Raw genomic sequence first — 18,350 nt, forward strand, 5'->3', positions numbered from 1 at the left:
AATTTTTAGGATACTGCCTGGGAGAACAGTCTGTGGGTATGAAAAAATCTATGTCATAGTCAATGTATCACATGGTCTTCACACCGTAAAAAAACACTAATTAATGTTTCAATTATAAAATACTTAATTAAAAAAATATAGCCCTTGACACACACATGTATCTGCCACAAAGGTTTCCCGTGTATAGAGAAGGACAAGTACGATTCCCATTGTTCAGCTAAGGAAAGTGGGTCACACAATGTTCCAATGTCATTCTATGAACACACAGAAAATTCATACAGTGCAAAAGCAAGCGTGAGCCTCTGGATACCTAGTTCGTTGTTGTGAGCTCTTTTTCCCCACTAGACTATACTACAGCTTTCATTTCTAGATGAAAGTATTTTGTTATAATGGTTGGAACATTCCAAAATAATGTATAATATATATAACACAATTTGAATAAACTGTATTATTACTCTGCTAAAGGTACAGTAAGTCTTGTTCTATGACTGTGGAAAATATTTAAAATTCATTGAAAAGGTGGTGAGGGGTGAGATTCAGACACAGCTTAAGTAATTACATTCCTGCACTAGAGTAAGTTTATTGCCTTCACATAGGAGGATTCTAATATTGCAATGATTACCAAAGTGGCTACTCCAGAACCCCCTTCTAAAGATACTAGTCTTAAGAAGTTCAAGCTAGTGCTCTCTCATGAAAGTTACTACTGAAATATAAAAATGCAGTTCTTATACTTTTAACGAAATGTGACACTTTTTTAGGAAGCCTAATAGAGTTGCTTGCAAAAAAGCCATTAGTATCTTTCCCAAAGAAAATATTACTCACAAACTACACAGACCAGTGTACCAACTTTTGAGCTGCAGGCGTTTCAGTGTTCAGTTTTCTCTTCTCCTCCCAGGCAACAGATGGTAAACCATTAGTATTTGTATAGCTTTGGTCTCCCAGAAATTCATTCCATCACTCTTTTCCCCCCTTTTAGCTCACTACTTAGATGCTGTCCGAGGTAAGCTTGTTCTCTCTAGTTTTATAAGAGAAAATTATGTTAAGCAGAGAATATGCATGTGGGAAAGAAATTGTTGGTGGGTTTTGGTGGTGGTGGTGGTGGTGTTATTGTTTTTAATTTTGGCAATCTTAAGTGTAATATTGCCAGGTTCATGCTATAATAGACCTAAAAGTAATTTGCTTTCCCAATATCAATGCATTTTTTTTGCCATAGAGTTTAATAGATCATTAAGCAGTTTTAAGAATTTTTTTGCTTTGTCTTTAAGTCGAGTTGTGTGTGTGTGTCTGTTTATATTGACAGGGAAGTAATTATTAAATAAAATAGGTTTAGGTGGACAGCTGAACTTTTTATTTAACATAACAATATAGCTTTATGTCCATGTATACTTTCAAGGGCAGAATTATTCCCCTGTTAGTACCTCATCATCCATCCCCCCAGGGATCTGCATTTGATAGAGACTACAAGAGTTTTTCTGTCAGATACCCTGGTGCCTTTCATTACCTTAGCCTCAGAAGGTTGAAAATGTCCCATTCAAATTATTCCTAGTTTCTTTTTCCTTTGTATGTGCCTGAGACTGGAACTAGATAAATTTCTTTCTTGATCTTCTGCATGTTCATCCTATACTATTTTGTGATGAACATATACATATGTATAATCTTTTCATATTTTTTAACAGCCATCTGTCATTTTTTTTCTTCCTCTGTTGTTGATAGTTGCTAGAAAGACCATTTGTAAGAAATACTGGGTTGCGTCTACAGATTAAAAACAGCATTCTTTTGCTTTTTATACTTCTGGAATTTTCTTTCAAACAGAGAAAATGAAAAGAGCATTCATTGGACTATCTAGAACTTGTAAAATCTAGATCTTGTTCTGCATTGCTACTGGGGAAATTTCCAGAAGCAATATGCCTTTGTTTCTCTCTCGAGCACTTGGGACATGCAGAGTTGTCCTTGGGGATAGCGTATCTCTGAACCACTGGTACAGAGAGTAGGTCATCCCTGAGAAACTAAATGTCTAAATAGAGAGCGTCCAGCATTTGTGGTTAGGGTTACCAGTGGATAGAAGTCATTTAAGCATAACGATTTTCTCTTGACTATATTTATTCAGTTATCCCTAGAATTCTGAAAGTCTAAATTTGGCATGCATGAATTCCACCAACATTTGTTGAGCACTGACAACAGGTATACTATTATGCTAGTTTCTGAGAGAAATACCAGATAAGTAAAAAAAAAAAAAAATCAATCCTTAGCTCTCAGATCAATAATAATCTTGATGAGAAAAGCTGAAATGATGTAAAGCAAGTGCAGCATATTTCTAAGGCACCATATGGGCAATTAATGGTATGACCTGAATTGTATACCAACATACCTAAGTCCTGAAGCAACATATCACTAGGGAAAAATCAGCAGAGGGTGGCAGTAGTTAGGAGAAGTGCCTCTTCCTAGAGATGGCTGTCTTATCCCACCTTTTTTGCATAACTGGATACAATATCATCCATCCAGTTTTGATTGAAATGAGGAGATACCGTTTTTGAAAAGAAACAAAATGCATTGCTTGTCCCCATCACAGATTTTATCCTATCTGAATCAGAGGTTGGGAATTGGGGTTAGCATTAATAATGTTTAATTGGCTCTCTAAGGAAAAGCACAGCAGAGTAAGGGATAACAAGTTCCCTGGAAAAGTGGTATAAGCAAGCAAGCCCCTCCTCCATTTATTTAACACTTCATCTCAACATCTCACCAGATGATTCAGTTTTTCCCTATGGGCAGATACTTCATCGTTGGCCAATCCCATTGTGATGTCTCTGAATTTGTTACTCACTGCTGTCTTTCCAGATGGCTGCCCGGGGCTCTGCTTTGGAAATGGGCGATGTACCCTGGATCAAAATGGTTGGCACTGTGTGTGTCAGGTGGGTTGGAGTGGGACAGGCTGCAACGTTGTCATGGAAATGCTTTGTGGAGATAACTTGGACAATGATGGAGGTGAGTCATTTATTAAATGTCCATATAAGAAGGAATATCCCAGCCTCTAGCACAGTGATGACCAATCTGGCCAAAAGGGGAAGTTAAGAATCCTTGGTTTAAACAATATAAGATCATACTATGTTTCGAATCTCAATTCATTGAATATTTACTGTAACCAGGCAATACTCCAAACTCTTTGTGTGTATTATATGTCATTTCATGCTCACAATAACGCTATAAGGTATAGGTAATATTTTCCCTATTATTAAATAGAAAGGCTAATGCTTGGAGTGAAAATGGTAAGTGACTTTTCCAAGATCACACAGCTCAAAAGTGCCAGAACCAAGGTTCCAATTCAAGGCTATATGACTTCAGTTTCTCTTTTCTTAATTGTTACAACCATGCCAGCTCCCATACCTGTGGCATTTATTATGCTATATAAAATCCATGTGCCAACGTCTAAACTGTCAGATGCTGATGTACCTTGCACTACACACACTATGAGGTAGTTATCTTTATTCTTAGTTATTTAGGGCTCCCTCTTGTGTCTTTACTTTTTAGTAGCACTTTATATCTTTCAAAGGACACGGCATCAAGACAATTCACAGTAGAAATTTTATATTTAATTCAAGAGCTGCACATGTTTTAAAAAGCCATATGTGGCTCTGAGGCCTCAGGGTAACCACTTCTATTTTAGTCTAGCAAACAAAGTCATCTAATGCATTGTACAATCAGCCTCAAAACAACCCAGATCACTTCTGAATGAGCCTAAAACAATAAATCCTCTTACTTTCTAATCAAGAAAACATGAAATTGACAGGAAAAAAATAATTTCTAATTTCTGTATATTAACTTAAAATGAAGTAGGTTATTAAATTTAACTCCTCAAGGTTTCTACTTGTGCCTGGACAATTACATACCTTGTCATTTGAGCACGTAGGGCTTAAAACAATAAGGTTACAATCATCATTTAAGCACAAAATTGGGCATAAAAGTGTCCTCTTTTATTGTTCTAGCTAACAGTTTGCCTTGAAAAGGTATAAGACCTTATGAATTTTAAGTAGAAACAACTTTCTCATTAAGAGCACAGGGCTTTGAAGTCAGAATTTCTGGATTCAAATATGAGCTCTGTTATATACTTCTAGCTGTTGGGTTTGGGAAGAGTTTCTTGCTATCTCTGTGCTTCAGTTTCCTTATCTTCAAAATGGGTCTGATAATAATAACTGTCTAATAGGGTTGTTATAAGTATTAAACAAGATATTTCATGTGAACTACTTGAGAGATGATAAAGTACACCAATCACCACTCTGTCAATACAAAGGATAACAGACCATTTTCTGAAGAGACTGTTCCTTCCTATCTAAATTAAAATTTTTGTTTGGGAGGCCAGAGTGAGATTTTCAATTAAATGGTACACTGATCAACTATTAACTTGCCTTTTATGGTTCACCAAGACTCATCTTCTTTTTCAAGCCTCATCCTCTACACCCATCATTCTCAGTCCATCATTGAAGTTCCAACTCAAGCTGTATCTCCCATGATGCCTGACACCCACCACCCTAGTCTACCATGCTGTCTATCATATACACCATACAATCCAGCACTTAATTATATCCTGTCTATATTGTTTTCTTGTTACATATTAAGTGTGACCCAGAGTCTATTTTTTTATGTTTGTTTTTGGCCACACCACACAGCATGCGGGATCCTAGTTCCCCAACCAGGGATCAAACCCACACCTGCTGCATTGGAAATGCAGAGTCTAACCACTGGACAACCAAAGAAGTCCGAGCGTCCATAGTTTGGTGCCAAATATAATTACTAGTAATATTAGCTCACTTGTATTGTGCTTACGATGTACAAGGCACTGTGCTGAGTCCTTTATGTGAATTATTTCACCTAATCTCCATGAGGTTGAAACTACTATTAACTCTACTGTACAAATTAGGAAACTGAGGCACCAAGAAGTTCAATAAAATGCTCAAGATCATATAGAAAGTAAATGACAGAGCCAGAGTGTAAACCTAGGTAGTCTGCTTATTTACAAAAAGGATTGAAGGTGTAGTAATAGAAATTTCTCAATTGATATATTGATTCAAATGATATGCTCAGAAAATACTTTAACAACCTATGCAAGTAAAATTTCTGACTCAGTGTTGAGCCACAGTAAGTTTCCTCCCTTAATAATATACAGCTTTATTTTAAAAAAATAATTGAATGTTTAATTATCAAGCATTTTTTTGTGGCCTCAAGTTTACCTCAGGGGAGTCAAAAATGTTTAATGAATGGATCAGTTACATAGTAATGAAATAGTGGATTATCAAATTTCAATATCTGTGGTATATATAGATGCAAAAAGTATAGAAGATGTTGCTGAATCTGTTTTGACCTATGAACATTGCTTTAAAAATGTGCATCTATGTGAGAATCAAAAATGAAGGACCCGATGTGATTTTAGTATATTTATATGATTGTCTCTTTAGGGAGTAGGAGGGGGAGGCTCCTTGGTGGGATTAAGATGATACTGATGACAAATAAATATTTAGCTCTTCCTTGAGATGGAAAGATAGATTAAATAGCTGGATTAAATAGCCTCTGAAAGTCCCATGACTGAAATTTTGGACAATAAATGTGTTTTTATACTGTTTAAGTAACACCCCTAAGAATACATTAAATGCCCTTTATTTGTTGGTCTCAGTTTTCCAACTCTCCAGAATGGCAGGGTTCATTTCCAGCCATCCAAAATGGTTGGATATGCCTTATGATGAATATTTGCATACTTGTTTGTGCATGTAGGTGTGTGAGTTTTAATTAAATCAGAAAGTACCAATTGAACCTTTTGGGGAGAAAAATATGGTCCTTATTTTTTTTAATGTTAATTCTTAAGAAATCTTCAGTTTCCAAAAAAACGTTACAGTAACTTTCAAGCAGTTGCTTCAAGTAGCTGCTATCTCATTACTCCATATCATTGCTGATACATAAAGAATGGCAGGATTGTTTTTTTTGCATTGCAATCAGCTTTGAATACTCATTAGTATTACTGCTACTTCCTGCAGCTCTGACTTTAGTTACACTCTGATTCAGTGCATTGTGACTCTTGGTAACTAATTGGGCTGCATTGAATATGTGGGTGTCACAGGTCTCGGAGCTACCTTAGAACTCCTTAAACAGTAAAAACAGAACCAAGAACACTTGGATTTTTTTAATATGCGAGAAAAGAGAAAACTCTCTTTTGCATTTTATATATATATAAACTAATTACCACAGAAATCACAAATCTATCAAATGTCTTAACCTCATATATCCCTTTAGTCAACAAGCACACAGCATGTGCACAATCTTGTGCTTGAAAGAGGAGACTTAACCTTATGGTAACCACATTTTCATGTGTTAATCATGTGTCTTGCTTTGTTGTTGTTGTTCAGTCACCCAGTCATGTCCAACTCTTTGCAACCCCATGGACTACAGCATGCTAGGCCTTCCTGTCCTTCACCATCTCCCAAAGTTTGCCCAAGTTCATGTCCATGGCATCGGTGATGCCATCCAGCTATCTCATTCTCTGATGCCCTCTTCTCCTCCTACCCTCAATCTTTCCCAGCATCAGGGACTTTTAAAATGAGTCAGCTATTTTCATTAGGTGACCAAAATACTTCACCTTCAGCATCAGTCCTTCCAATGAATATTCAGGGTTGATTTCCCTTAAGATTGACTGGTTTGATCTCCTTGCAGTCCAAGAGACTTTCAGGAGTCTTCTCAGCACCACAGTTTGAAGGCATCAATTCTTTGTCGTTCTGCCTTCTTTATAGTCAAGCTCTCACTACCGTATATGACCACTTGACTGTACAGACCTTTGTCAATGGAGTAATGTCCTGCTTTTCAACACATTGTCTAGGTTTGTCATAGCTTTCCTGCCTAAAAGCAATCATCTCCTTATTTCATGGCTGTAGTCACTATCTGCAGTGATTTTGGAGCTCAAGAAGAGGAAATCTGTCACTGGTTCCATCATTTCCCCTTCTATTTGCTGTGAAGTAATGGGGCTGGATGCCATGATCTTAGTATTTTTAATATTTAGTTTTAAGCTGGTTCTTTCACTCTCCTCCTTCACCCTCATCAAGAGGCTCTTTAGTTCCTTTTTGCTTTCTGCCATTAGACTGGTATCATCTTCATATCTGAGATTGTAGATGTTTCTCCCGCATATCTTGATTCCAACTTGTAATTTATCCAACCCAGCATTTCTCATGATGTAGTCAGCATACAGGTTAAACAAACAGGGTGACCCCAAACAGCACTGTCGTACTCCTTTCTCAATCTTGAACCAATCAGTTGTTCCATACAGGGTTCTAACTGTTGTTTCCTGACCAGCATATAGGTTTCTCAGGAGATAGGTAAGATGGTCTGGTATTCCCATCTCTTCAAGAGCTTTCCACAGTTTGTTATGATCCACACAGTCAAAGGTTTTAGCATAGTTGGTGAAACAGAGGTAGATGTTTTTCTAGAATTCCCTTGCTTTCTCTATGATCCTGTGAATGTTGGCAATTTGATCTTTGGCTCCTTTGCCTTTTCTAAACCCAGCTTAGACATCTGGAAGTTCTTGGTTTGCATAATGCTGAAGCCTAGCATGCAAGATTTTAAGCATGACCTTACTAGCATGGGTGCTTAGTCGCTCAGTCATGTCCAACTCTTTGTGACCCCATGGGCTGTAGCCAGCCAGGCTCCTCCACCCATGGGAGTTCTCCAGGCAAGAGCACTGGAGTGGGTTGCCAGGCCCTCCTCTACTAGCATGGGAGATGAGTGCAATTGTTCAATAGTTTGACCATCCTTTAGTACTTACCCTTCTTGGGAATTGGGATAAGGATTGACCTTTTCCAGTCCTGTGGCCACTGCTGGGTCTTCCAGATTTGCTGACCTATTGAGTGTAACACCTTGATGGCATCATCCTTTATGGTTTTGAATACCTCTACCAGAATTCCATCTGAAGAACTATGTGTGCCTGAGGAACTATGGATGGAGGTCCGTAATATTGTACAAGGGGCAGTGAACAAAACTATCCCAAAGAAAAAGAAAAGCAAAAAGGCAAAGTGGTTATCCAAGGAGGCTTTACAAATAGATGAGGAAAGAAGAGAAGCAAAAAACAAGGGAGAAGGGGAAAGGTACATCCAACTAAACACAGAGTTCCAAAGAATAGCAAAGAGAGGCAAGATGGCCTTATTCAATGAACAATGCATAAAACTAGAGGAAAACAACAGAAGTGGAAAGACTAGAGATCCCTCGGGAAAATTGAAGATATCAAGGGAATATTTTGCCCAAAGGTGGGCACAATAAAGGACAGAAATGGTAGAGACCTAGTAAATGCTGAAGAGATCAAGAAGAGATGGAAAGAATACACTGAAGAATTGTACAAGACAGATCTTAATGAACCGGACCACTACGGTGGTGTGGTCCATCACGTAGAGCCAGACATTCTGGAGTGTGAAGTCAGGTGGGCCTTAGGAAGCACTGCTGTTAATAAAGCTAGCGTCCTGATTTAGGATTTGGAAAATTAATCACCATATATTACAGGCTCATATGAATTGACATGAGAAAAGAAGTTTAGACATTATATTAACTGAATCAGAATAGCTAAAACAAAGAATAGTGAGAACAAGCTAGAACTATCATATGTTAAAGAATAATTTTAAACTATGGTAATTAAAACAAAGTGGTACTAATGTAAGAGTAGACAGACCAATACAACCAAATAAAAGCTCAGGAACACACCCCAGTACAAGTAGTTACTATCTGATAAAACCAAGCATCAGAAGTCAGTAGGGAAAAGAAGCATTATGAAGTAAGAGGTGCTGAGTCAAATATGCAGATAACACCACCCTTATGGCAGAAAGTGAAGAAGAACTAAAGAGCCTCTTGATGAAAGTGAAAGAGGAGAGTTAAAAAGTTGGCTTAAAGCTCAACATTCAGAAAATTAAAACAATGGCATCCGGTCCCATCACTTCATGGCAAATAGATGGGGAAACAGTGGAAACAGTGGCTGACTTTATTTTTTGGGGCCCCAAAATCACTGCAGATGGTGACTGCAGCCATGAAATTAAAAGATGCTTATTCCTTGGAAGGAAAGTTATGACCAACCTAGACAGCATATTAACAAGCAGAGACATTACTTTGCCAACAAAGATCTGTCTAGTTAAGGCTACGGTTTTTCCAGTAGTCATGTATGGATGTGAGAGTTGAATAAAGAAAGCTGAACACTGAAGAATTGATGCTTTTGAACTGTGGTGTTGGAGAAGACTCTTGAGAGTCCCTTGGACTGCAAGGAGATCCAACCAGTCCATCCTAAAGGAAATAAGTCCTGAATATTCATTGGAAGGACTGATGTTGAAGCTGAAACTCCTATACTTTGGCCCCCTGATGTGAAGAGCTGACTCATTGGAAAAGACCCTGATGCTGGGAAAGATTGAGGGCGGGAGGAGAAGGGGATGACAGAGGATGAGATGGTTGGATGACATCACCGACTCAATGGACATGAGTTTGAGTAAACTCTGGGAATTGGTGATGGAAAGGGAGGCCTGGTGTGCTGCGATTCATGGGGTCACAAAGAGTCGGACACGACTGAGCGACTGAACTGAAACAACTATTAAGAAAAAAAACTTAGGTTTTCAATTTATGCCATATTCCAAAAGAATAAAATATATAGAAATACTCAAGCTGATTAATGAGTTGAAAGTAAAAGAAAACTCAAACACAATTAGAAGAAAGTATAGGTGATAGATCTCAAGATTGGAAAGGACTTCTCAAACATAAAAGCTAGGAAATAAACCACAATAGGAAAAGAATGATAAATTGGACTTCGTAAAAATTTCAAACTTCTTTGTATTCTTTGGCTGAGTTTATAGATCATTCAACATCTATTTGGAGATCTCAAAACCTGCATTGTCTGATATGGTAGCCACTAGCCACATGTGACTATTTAAATATGATTGAAATAACCTTAAAAATCTCATTTCTCAGCTGCACTAGCCACATCTCAATTGCTCAGTGGTCACATGAGGCATGTGACTACTGTGTTAGGGCGTATCTAGAGCATTCCTATCAATGGCGAAAGGTCTATTGGAGAGTGCTGATCCAAATGTTTGATTCAAAATTTTACCTTTCAGCCCAACATTTCAAATTGGGTACCCAATTTTCCATTCATTCATCACTGCCTTGTGCCAAGTATTGTGCTTGACACTAAGGAGAAAAAGACAAATGACTTTCTGCCTGCACAAGTTTATGGTTTACATATTAAACAAGAAACCACACAATTAAGTATATATTTACAATTGTGAAGAGTGCCATAAAGTTTTCACAGTGCTATAAACATGTATAGCAGAACCTAACCAGGTCTATGTGGCAAGGGAGGCCTGCCATGAGTCAAAAGAAGAATGTTCCAGGCCAAGGAAACAGCATGTACAAATGCCCTGAGGTGAAACTATACTAGACTCTTCTAGAAAGTGAAAGATAAGTTATTGTGGCTGGAATACAGTGAGTCAAGGAGAGATTGGTAGGAGGTGAGAATATAAAGGTAGGCACTGGCCAGATTATACAGAACATTGTAAATTTTTAAAGATTATCAGCTATCAAAGATTATTTTATTCACTCAAGTTATAAAGGAATGAAGGTGAATTTTTATACTGTGGAAAGATTGTCACAGAGGTTAAAAAGATGCATAATAAGAGTGTTTAATCAAAACAGCCTTTTTCCCTCTTATCTTTTAAGTATTTGTCACCTGTTTGTCAAAGTTTTTCTTATATAAATTCTTCCAGTGGGCTATATTCATATTCATTGGTAAAATCAATAAGTTAATTGCCTAAAAGAGAATGATCTTCCAGGAATCATTCTTCATAACAAGTCACCATTCATTAAGGACAATAGCTATTTGCAAGCCAGTTTAATGATGTAGTGTTTCTAGATCTAGAAATCAGCACCATGGGTGAATTATGAACACATATAAGCTCATGGATCAATAAGCCTCATGTTTTGAATGTCACCAGCATCCTGCAGTGTTTAATAAATAGGAAAATGAAATAGAAGGAGCAGTGAATTGATAACATTTGCTCTGTTTAAGGGCCCCTCCATTTACTTTTAAGCTTTGGCTGAGAAAAGAGGCTTGGCTTTGGAAGTATATTCCTTATTTTTTCTTCTGACCATATCCCCCCTCATTTCCAAGGAACTCATTTATTAGAAGATCATCTTAGTTATGAGAACCTAAACTGCCAAGTGACTCCAGATATAAGTGGAAGTTGGAACATCTAAACTCTATAACTCAGTTAACCATTCTATAACTAGATTTGTCACATCATCTATCAACTAAGGCTAATAATACTTGACATCTTCCTGCTTGTGGTGAGAATGAATAAGAATGTCTGAAGTAGGGCTTTCCTGGTGGCTCAGACAGCAAAGAATCTGCCTGCAGTGCAGGAGACTTGGGTTTAATCCCTGAGTTGGGAAGATTCCCTAGAGAAGAAAATGGCTACCCACTCCAATATTCTTGCCTGGAGAATTCCATGGGCAGAGGAGCCTGGAGGGCTATAGTCCATGGGGTTGCAAAGAGTCGGACATGATGAGCAACTAACACTTTCACCTTTTTTCACTTTCAATATAAAGTGGGTAATAAAGGTGTGGTGTCAACGAAGAATCCATCTGTAACTTACATATTTTGATGCATTAATTGAACATTTATTAACTTCTAGGTACATTTATAAGTGTCCTATAAATAGGACTTTTAAGACATCCATTTATTCATCCAACAAATATTTATTGAATGCTTACTTGGACTCAGGCACTGTTCTAGTCATTAAGGAAATAGCAATGAATAAAGAAGACTAAATCCTTGTTTCATGGATCTTATATTCTAGTTATGAGAGGCAAACAATAAACCCCCCAATTTTTTAAACAGTATGATAGAAGCTGGTAAGTGTTATGGAGAAATTTTTAAACAGGTTAAAACAAGATAGGAATGTGCAACAGAGGTGAACTTTTAAATATTGTGGTCAGAGGAAGCCTCACTGAGAAGGTGGCATTTGAGTAAAGAATTAAATGAAGTAAGGAGTGGGCCATATTAACACTGGAGAGAAGTTTCCAGGCATAGACATAGTGGTGAAGGGAGTTGTGGGATATGGTAATGGGAGAGAGGTGAGGTAAGAGAGAGATGGTGGAGAACCAGACTATGAGAAAACAGGTCTTTGTCAGAATGCTGGCTTTTATTCTGAGCAATGTGGAAGCCATTGATGGCAGGTGGGGAGGACGTGAACATTAGTGGAATATAAACAATTTACTTTCCTGATGCAGAAAAGTAACTGTATAGGTTATAGCAATAACAACGATTTAGGCAGTTACAATGCAAATGCCCTTAACCTCTCCCACTTTCTTTTTACTAATACAGCAAAATACTAAGGTAAAAGTCAGCCTGAGTAAATGAAAAAAGATGAATTATAGACTATTTCCAAAAGAAATACAATCATATTACCTTTGATGCTTATAAGAGCAACAATGAAGCTACCAGGATTTCCTAGTAGAGGCCTTGCTTTAGTAAATATTTATGAATGATTCAAAATTAGTCCATTGTTTGTAGAGTCCTAAATGTCTGAGAAGATTCTGTTCAACTGAATCATTGGAATGATCAGCCCTTCAATTTCCTTTTCATTATTAATTTGCTTGGCAGATCCTCTATTCTATACACACTGAAAAGGTTAAGCTTCAGTCCAGCCCCTGTCCAAATGATAACAAATTCTGAACTTGTGAAATTCAATGAATAAAGATTTACTGTAGCATTAGTGTCCATTTAGAGCCACATAGATTCCTACCTATCTGACAACCTAATGAAGCAGAGTTCACAAAATGAACAAGTTCTAATGAACTGAATATGCTACAGAGAAGTTAATTGCCCTCTGGTCAGTGATAAGGCAACTTGAAAAAACGTGAGTCTGAACATTTTAAGCTGCCACTGCAGACCATTAACATCTACCCCTAGGACTCTGTCCCTGGACTCTTTGTTGTCTGTACAGACTAGAATTTGGTTAATGACCATAGCTAAGTAACATTTATTGAGAGTGCTAGCTACTAAACCCTAAGCGCTGTGCTAATATGATCATGATAGCATGTGATGATCCTCACAACAGCCCTCTACTCATGCCATCTAACAGATGAGGAAACAGAATCCAGGAGTTGCACTGATTTGTAAATGGCAAAGTCAAGGTTAGACGAAAGTTGTCTGATTCTTTCACCTTAACCACTTCATGTGTTCTAAATACTACATTAAGGGACTTCCCTGGTGGTCTAGCGTCTATGACTCTCTGCTCCCAATGCAGGGGGCCTGGGTTTGATCTGGAAAATCCCATGGACTGAGGAGCCTGATGGGCTGCAGTCCATGGGGTCGCTAAGAGTCGGACACGACTGAGCGACTTCATTTTCACTTTTCACTTTCATGCATTGGAGAAGGAAATGGCAACCCACTCCAGTGTTCTTGCCTGGAGAATCCCAGGGACAGGGGAGCCTGGTGGGCTGCCGTCTCTGGGGTCGCACAGAGTCGGACACGACTGAAGCGACTTAGCAGCAGCAGCAGGGAACTAGATCCCACAGGCCATAACTAAAAGATCCTGCATGTCTCAATGAAGACTGGAGATACCATGTACCACAACCAGGACCTGGCACAGTCAGCTAAATAAATATTTTTAAAATAGCTAAATATTATATTAATCAGGCACTTGGAGGTCTTACACCGAGGTCAATAGTACTAGTAATACTGCTTGGATGATAATGTCAGGCATGTTATTTGTAGTCAGAACACTGGGTATTAATATGGCTCCCAAATTTCTTCCAACCACATTTCGGCCCCCCCTCATTTATTTGTGAAATGGAGATGAGAATGTCTACCGAACAGGGTTGTCACAGGGATTTAGTTAAAATAATACACATGGTAGTACCTAGTGCCATACCTGACGCATATTAACTAAACTATGCTGTTGCGGCTGCTGTTTAGTCCCTAAGTTGTGTCCGATTCTTTGTGACCCTGTGGACTGTAGCCCACTAGGCTCCTCTGTCCATGGGATTCTCTAGGCAAGAATACTAGAGTGGTTTGCCATGCCCTCCTCCAGGGGGCCTTCCCCACCCAGGGATAGAACCCCCATCTCTAGTGTCTCTTGCATTGGCAGGCAAGTTTTTTACCACTAGTGCCACCTGAGAAGCCCCTCACTAATCTGTACATGTTGCCAAATCCTTTTGGATAGCCTACCATGAACTAGCTGTCCCTTTTCATCAAAGTGATGATATGGGTGCTGTCCCTAAGATGATATATATTTGTAAATTCATTTTAAGGATTAGGAAAATATGGGTTTTCCCTGTATCATTCATATTCCCTTATTCAATCCGGCTTTCAACCAAGGCATGCATCTAATAGGTAAAAGTTAAATAGTGAAGAAATGTTCCGAAGAAATCAGTGTCCTTGATCTTCATGATCGCCAACTGAGCCAGCTGGAATGGCCCTTACCTGGCTGGCAAAGCTAGGATCAGTGAATGCTGTATTTAGTCCTTTAAGACAATTTAACCTCCCCTTTTTTTTTGCCTGCTTTTATTTTTATTCCTTTAAAGGGAATAGGCCCCAAAAGTAAAATAAGTTAACATTTCATGTGTCCATATCTGACACCTTGAGCCTGGCTGTCAGGAGGGTGCCACAGCTTCCAGTTCAGAAAGATAAAAGATCCATTAATACCCAAAGGAAGAAAAAAAGCAACCCACACACAAGCAGTGTGACTGTCATTTACACTTCTTTGTAACAGTCTAGACATACTGTATGGAGTGCTATCCAATGTGATAATTGGTAAGTAGATCTTTGCCCATGTACTGGGCTTACCTATGAATTATAATTCAAGGGTTGCATACCATTATTGGTTGGCTTGCCTGTAGCCTTTCTAGATTCAAGAGAAGTTGTACTATTCTCTCAGAAAACAGAGGTCGTAGAGGGTCAACCCCCTATAATAGACAATTATGGCATATGAAACATTAGCTTGGAATTTATAGCACATAATTCTATGAGAATGTGAGTCCAAATTTTCAACTGGCTCTGTGTTTAGTTTTAGACTCCAGTTTTGAAGATCATTTGGGCATTACTATTTATTTAAAATCCATTTCTTTTCAAAAATAAGTTAGAATCGTGCGGTAGACAGATTGAAACCTCTGAAAGCCCAATCTTATGACTACTGCATTTGCTGCCAATTTGAAAGATAAAGGTGACTGCCCATCTGAAAAAGCAGTTTTTCATTGTTTAGTATTTTATGCACAATTCCAGACATCGGAAAACAGTTTTTATCAGACTGATATTTTTGCCAGCTTTTCAGCACATTGGATGTTTCATTAGCAGAGTCAAGAGGGAAGGTGCTAAGAGGAGGCTATGAACAATGTCCTGGAAGGAGAGGTGGTTGTGGCATCTACAATCTAGAGAAAATCTGTTCATAAAATTTGCTGAATGAGGGGAGAAAGGGCACCAGAAGGGAACCTCTTAGTGAAACTAATCCACACTTAACAATTATTCATCAGTGAAAAAGAAACATATATACAGAAAAGCAAAAATCGGGGGCAAAAATATACTGAACTAACAGCGGAGGCCAGAAAGCAGCAAACTGCATTTTAAATCAAAGTAGTGTCTATAGTACAGGGAATTTGAAAGGACCTCATGTGGGGAAAAATATTTCCTGGGTGCCCTGGGGCTACTGCTCCAAATGCCTACTCCCTTGGTGTTCCTGGCTTCCATTGCCTCCAGCTGTGGTGCCTCCCCCTCCAGCTCAACAGGAGCAGTCTTGTAAGCACCTGTGAGCGAGCAAAAGAACCACATGAAAACCGTGCCAGTGACTTTCATCATCAGCCTAAGGAGCTGTGATCCATCCGCACCTCCCTATTCCACGGCAAGCAAGAAGTTGAGCATCTTTATATTTATCCTTGTTAAGCATCGACACTAGAGCTACTTGTCTGCTTTAAGGACCTTGCAAGGACCTTAATTTTTATTTTTCTGTATTGGATGTAGAATGAAGTGTCTATATGCTCAGTTAATCTCTCCAGCCCCTTCTCTTTGCAGTTAACTCTCTTGTAACACCTACTGCAGGTTTAACAAGTGTAAGAGTCAGCTGTTTTGTGTGCCTATTCCTCCTACTAAGCTCTGAGCTCCTAAAGACAGGAAAAAAGTTGGTTTTAGCTTTTTACTTTCCAGGCGCCTAACACAGTGCTGTGTACCTACAGTCAGCCCTTTGTATCCTCGCATTCCGTACGTATGGATCCAACCAACCGCAGATCAAAAATATTTGGAAAAAAAGAAGAATTCCAGAAAGTTCTAAGAGCAAAACTTGACACACCCCTCATAACTATTTACATAGCATTTACATTATACTTATAACTGTGTACATGGTATTTACATTGTATTAGTTCCCTGGTCAGCAGTAAAGAATCCTTCTGCCAATGCAGTTCGATCCCTGGGTCGGAAGATCCCCTGGAGGAGGGCATGGCAACCCACTCCAGTATTCTTGCCTGGGAAATCCCATGGACAGAGAAGCCTGGCAGGCTACAGTCCACAGGGTCACAAAAAGTTAGACAGGACTTAGTCACTAAACAACAAAGGCATTATAAGTAATCTAGAGATGACAAAGTATGCAGGAGGATATGCATAGGTTATGTGCAAATAGTATACCATTTTATATAAAAGAGTGAGTCCCCTCATGGCTCAGATGGTGACGAGTCTGCCTACAATGCAAGAGACCGGGTTCAATCCCTGGGTCAGGAAGATCCCCTGGAGAAGGGAGTGGCAAGCTACTCCAGTATTCTTGCCTGGAGAATCCCGTAGACAGAGCAGCCTGGCAGGCTAGAGTCCATGGAGTCACAGAGTCAGACACAACTGAGCGGACTCACACTTTCACTTTTGAGTGTCTTCTGATTTGGGTATCCGTGGGGGTCCTTGGACCAATCACCCTCAGATACCAAGGAATGACTGTATTCTCAAGTCTCCCTTCCTCCTAGAACCCCTGTGTACCACATCATTCCTCTACCAAAGAATGAAGCTTTTATGTGATATATTTATTGGAACAACCCTGGATTCTTGAGTCTGGAATAAATGGTGAAGGCCTAGAATGAAACAGAGTGACTTATCACTAAATACCGGAAGTTACCTTAGTATATGCCTCGAATAATGCTGTTCGGGACAAGTAAGTTCTAGTCACTTCTACAGATTCTCAAAAAAAGTGGTTCTGAAAATTTAGTATGCTTCAGAATCACCCAGATTAAGTATGGCATAATCCTGGGCTCTGAGAAAATTCTGCTTTAATAGGTGGGACTGAAGAATATACAGGTTTAATAAACTCTCCAGTAATTGATTCAAGCTCTCCAGGTAATTTTCAGAAGTGAAAATCACCGCCGTACTTTAGACATTTCTAAATGTCTAAGGATACCATAAGGATACCAACTTCTATTGTGGCAGTTAGGACTAGACAAGTATGTTGGGAGAATTTTTTAAAGTACAGACAAATTTAGGTTGGTAAACCTTTGTTAATTGTATGTTCAGAAATGTACTTGATGTGATAAATTCAAAAAAATATAAGAAATAGTTATTTTCCTGAAGGGATGGTCTTGCTGAGGAAGAAGGAAACTTCAAAAGAGTGATATCTATTTTATCAGTTCAGTTCAGTCACTCAGCCATATCCAACTCTTTGCTACCCCATGGACTGCAGCACACCAGGCTTTCCTGTCCATCACCAACTCCCGGAGCTTGTTCAAACTCATGTCCATTGAGTCAGTGATGCGATCCAACCATCTCATCCTCTGTCATCCCGTTCTCCTCCTGCCTTCAATCTTTTCCAGCATCAGAGTCTTTTTAAGAGTCAGTTCTTCGCATCAAGTGGCCAAAGTATTAGAGCTTCAGTTTCAACATCAATCCTTCCAAGGAATATTCAGGACTGATTTCTTTTAGGATTGACTGGTTTGATCTCCTGGCAGTCCAAGGGAGTCTCAAGAGTCTTATTCATGGCTGTACGTGTGTTCCCCATCCTGCACTCCCCACCCACCTCCCTCCCCGTGGTGGATTCATGTTGATATATGGCAAAACCAACACAATATTGTAAAGTAATTAGCCTTCAATTAAAATAAATAAATGTATATTAAAAAAAAGAGTCTTCTTCAACACCACAGTTCAAAAGCATCAATTCTTCAGCGCTCAGCTTTCTTTATGGTCCAACTCACACATCCATACATGACTACTGGAAAAAACCTAGCTTTGACTAGACAGACATTTGTTGGCAAAGTAATGTCTCTGCTTGTTAATATGCTGTCTAGGTTGGTCATAGCTTTTCTTCCTAGGAGCAAGCATCTTTTAATTTCAT

The 18,350-nt window shown here is 38.8% G+C and overlaps 1 protein-coding gene across 6 annotated transcripts in view; it reads left to right on the forward strand.

Annotated features, from left to right (window-relative positions):
* The window catches only part of TENM1 (teneurin transmembrane protein 1), a 908,231-nt gene that overhangs the window by 704,249 nt on the left and 185,632 nt on the right, over nucleotides 1–18,350 (forward strand). For 4 of the 6 annotated variants that reach the window (XM_027535180.1, XM_027535182.1, XM_027535184.1 and 1 more), the window contains 2 exons: nucleotides 977–1,000; nucleotides 2,836–2,982. In XM_027535180.1, the coding sequence (XP_027390981.1) occupies nucleotides 977–1,000; nucleotides 2,836–2,982 (171 nt within the window). The remainder of the gene's footprint in view (nucleotides 1–976; nucleotides 1,001–2,835; nucleotides 2,983–18,350) is intronic. The other 2 variants (XM_027535183.1, XM_027535185.1) reach the window with 1 other exon arrangement.

Source organism: Bos indicus x Bos taurus, chromosome X (assembly GCF_003369695.1).
Source record: "Bos indicus x Bos taurus breed Angus x Brahman F1 hybrid chromosome X, Bos_hybrid_MaternalHap_v2.0, whole genome shotgun sequence".
Taxonomy (NCBI): Eukaryota; Metazoa; Chordata; class Mammalia; order Artiodactyla; family Bovidae; genus Bos; species Bos indicus x Bos taurus.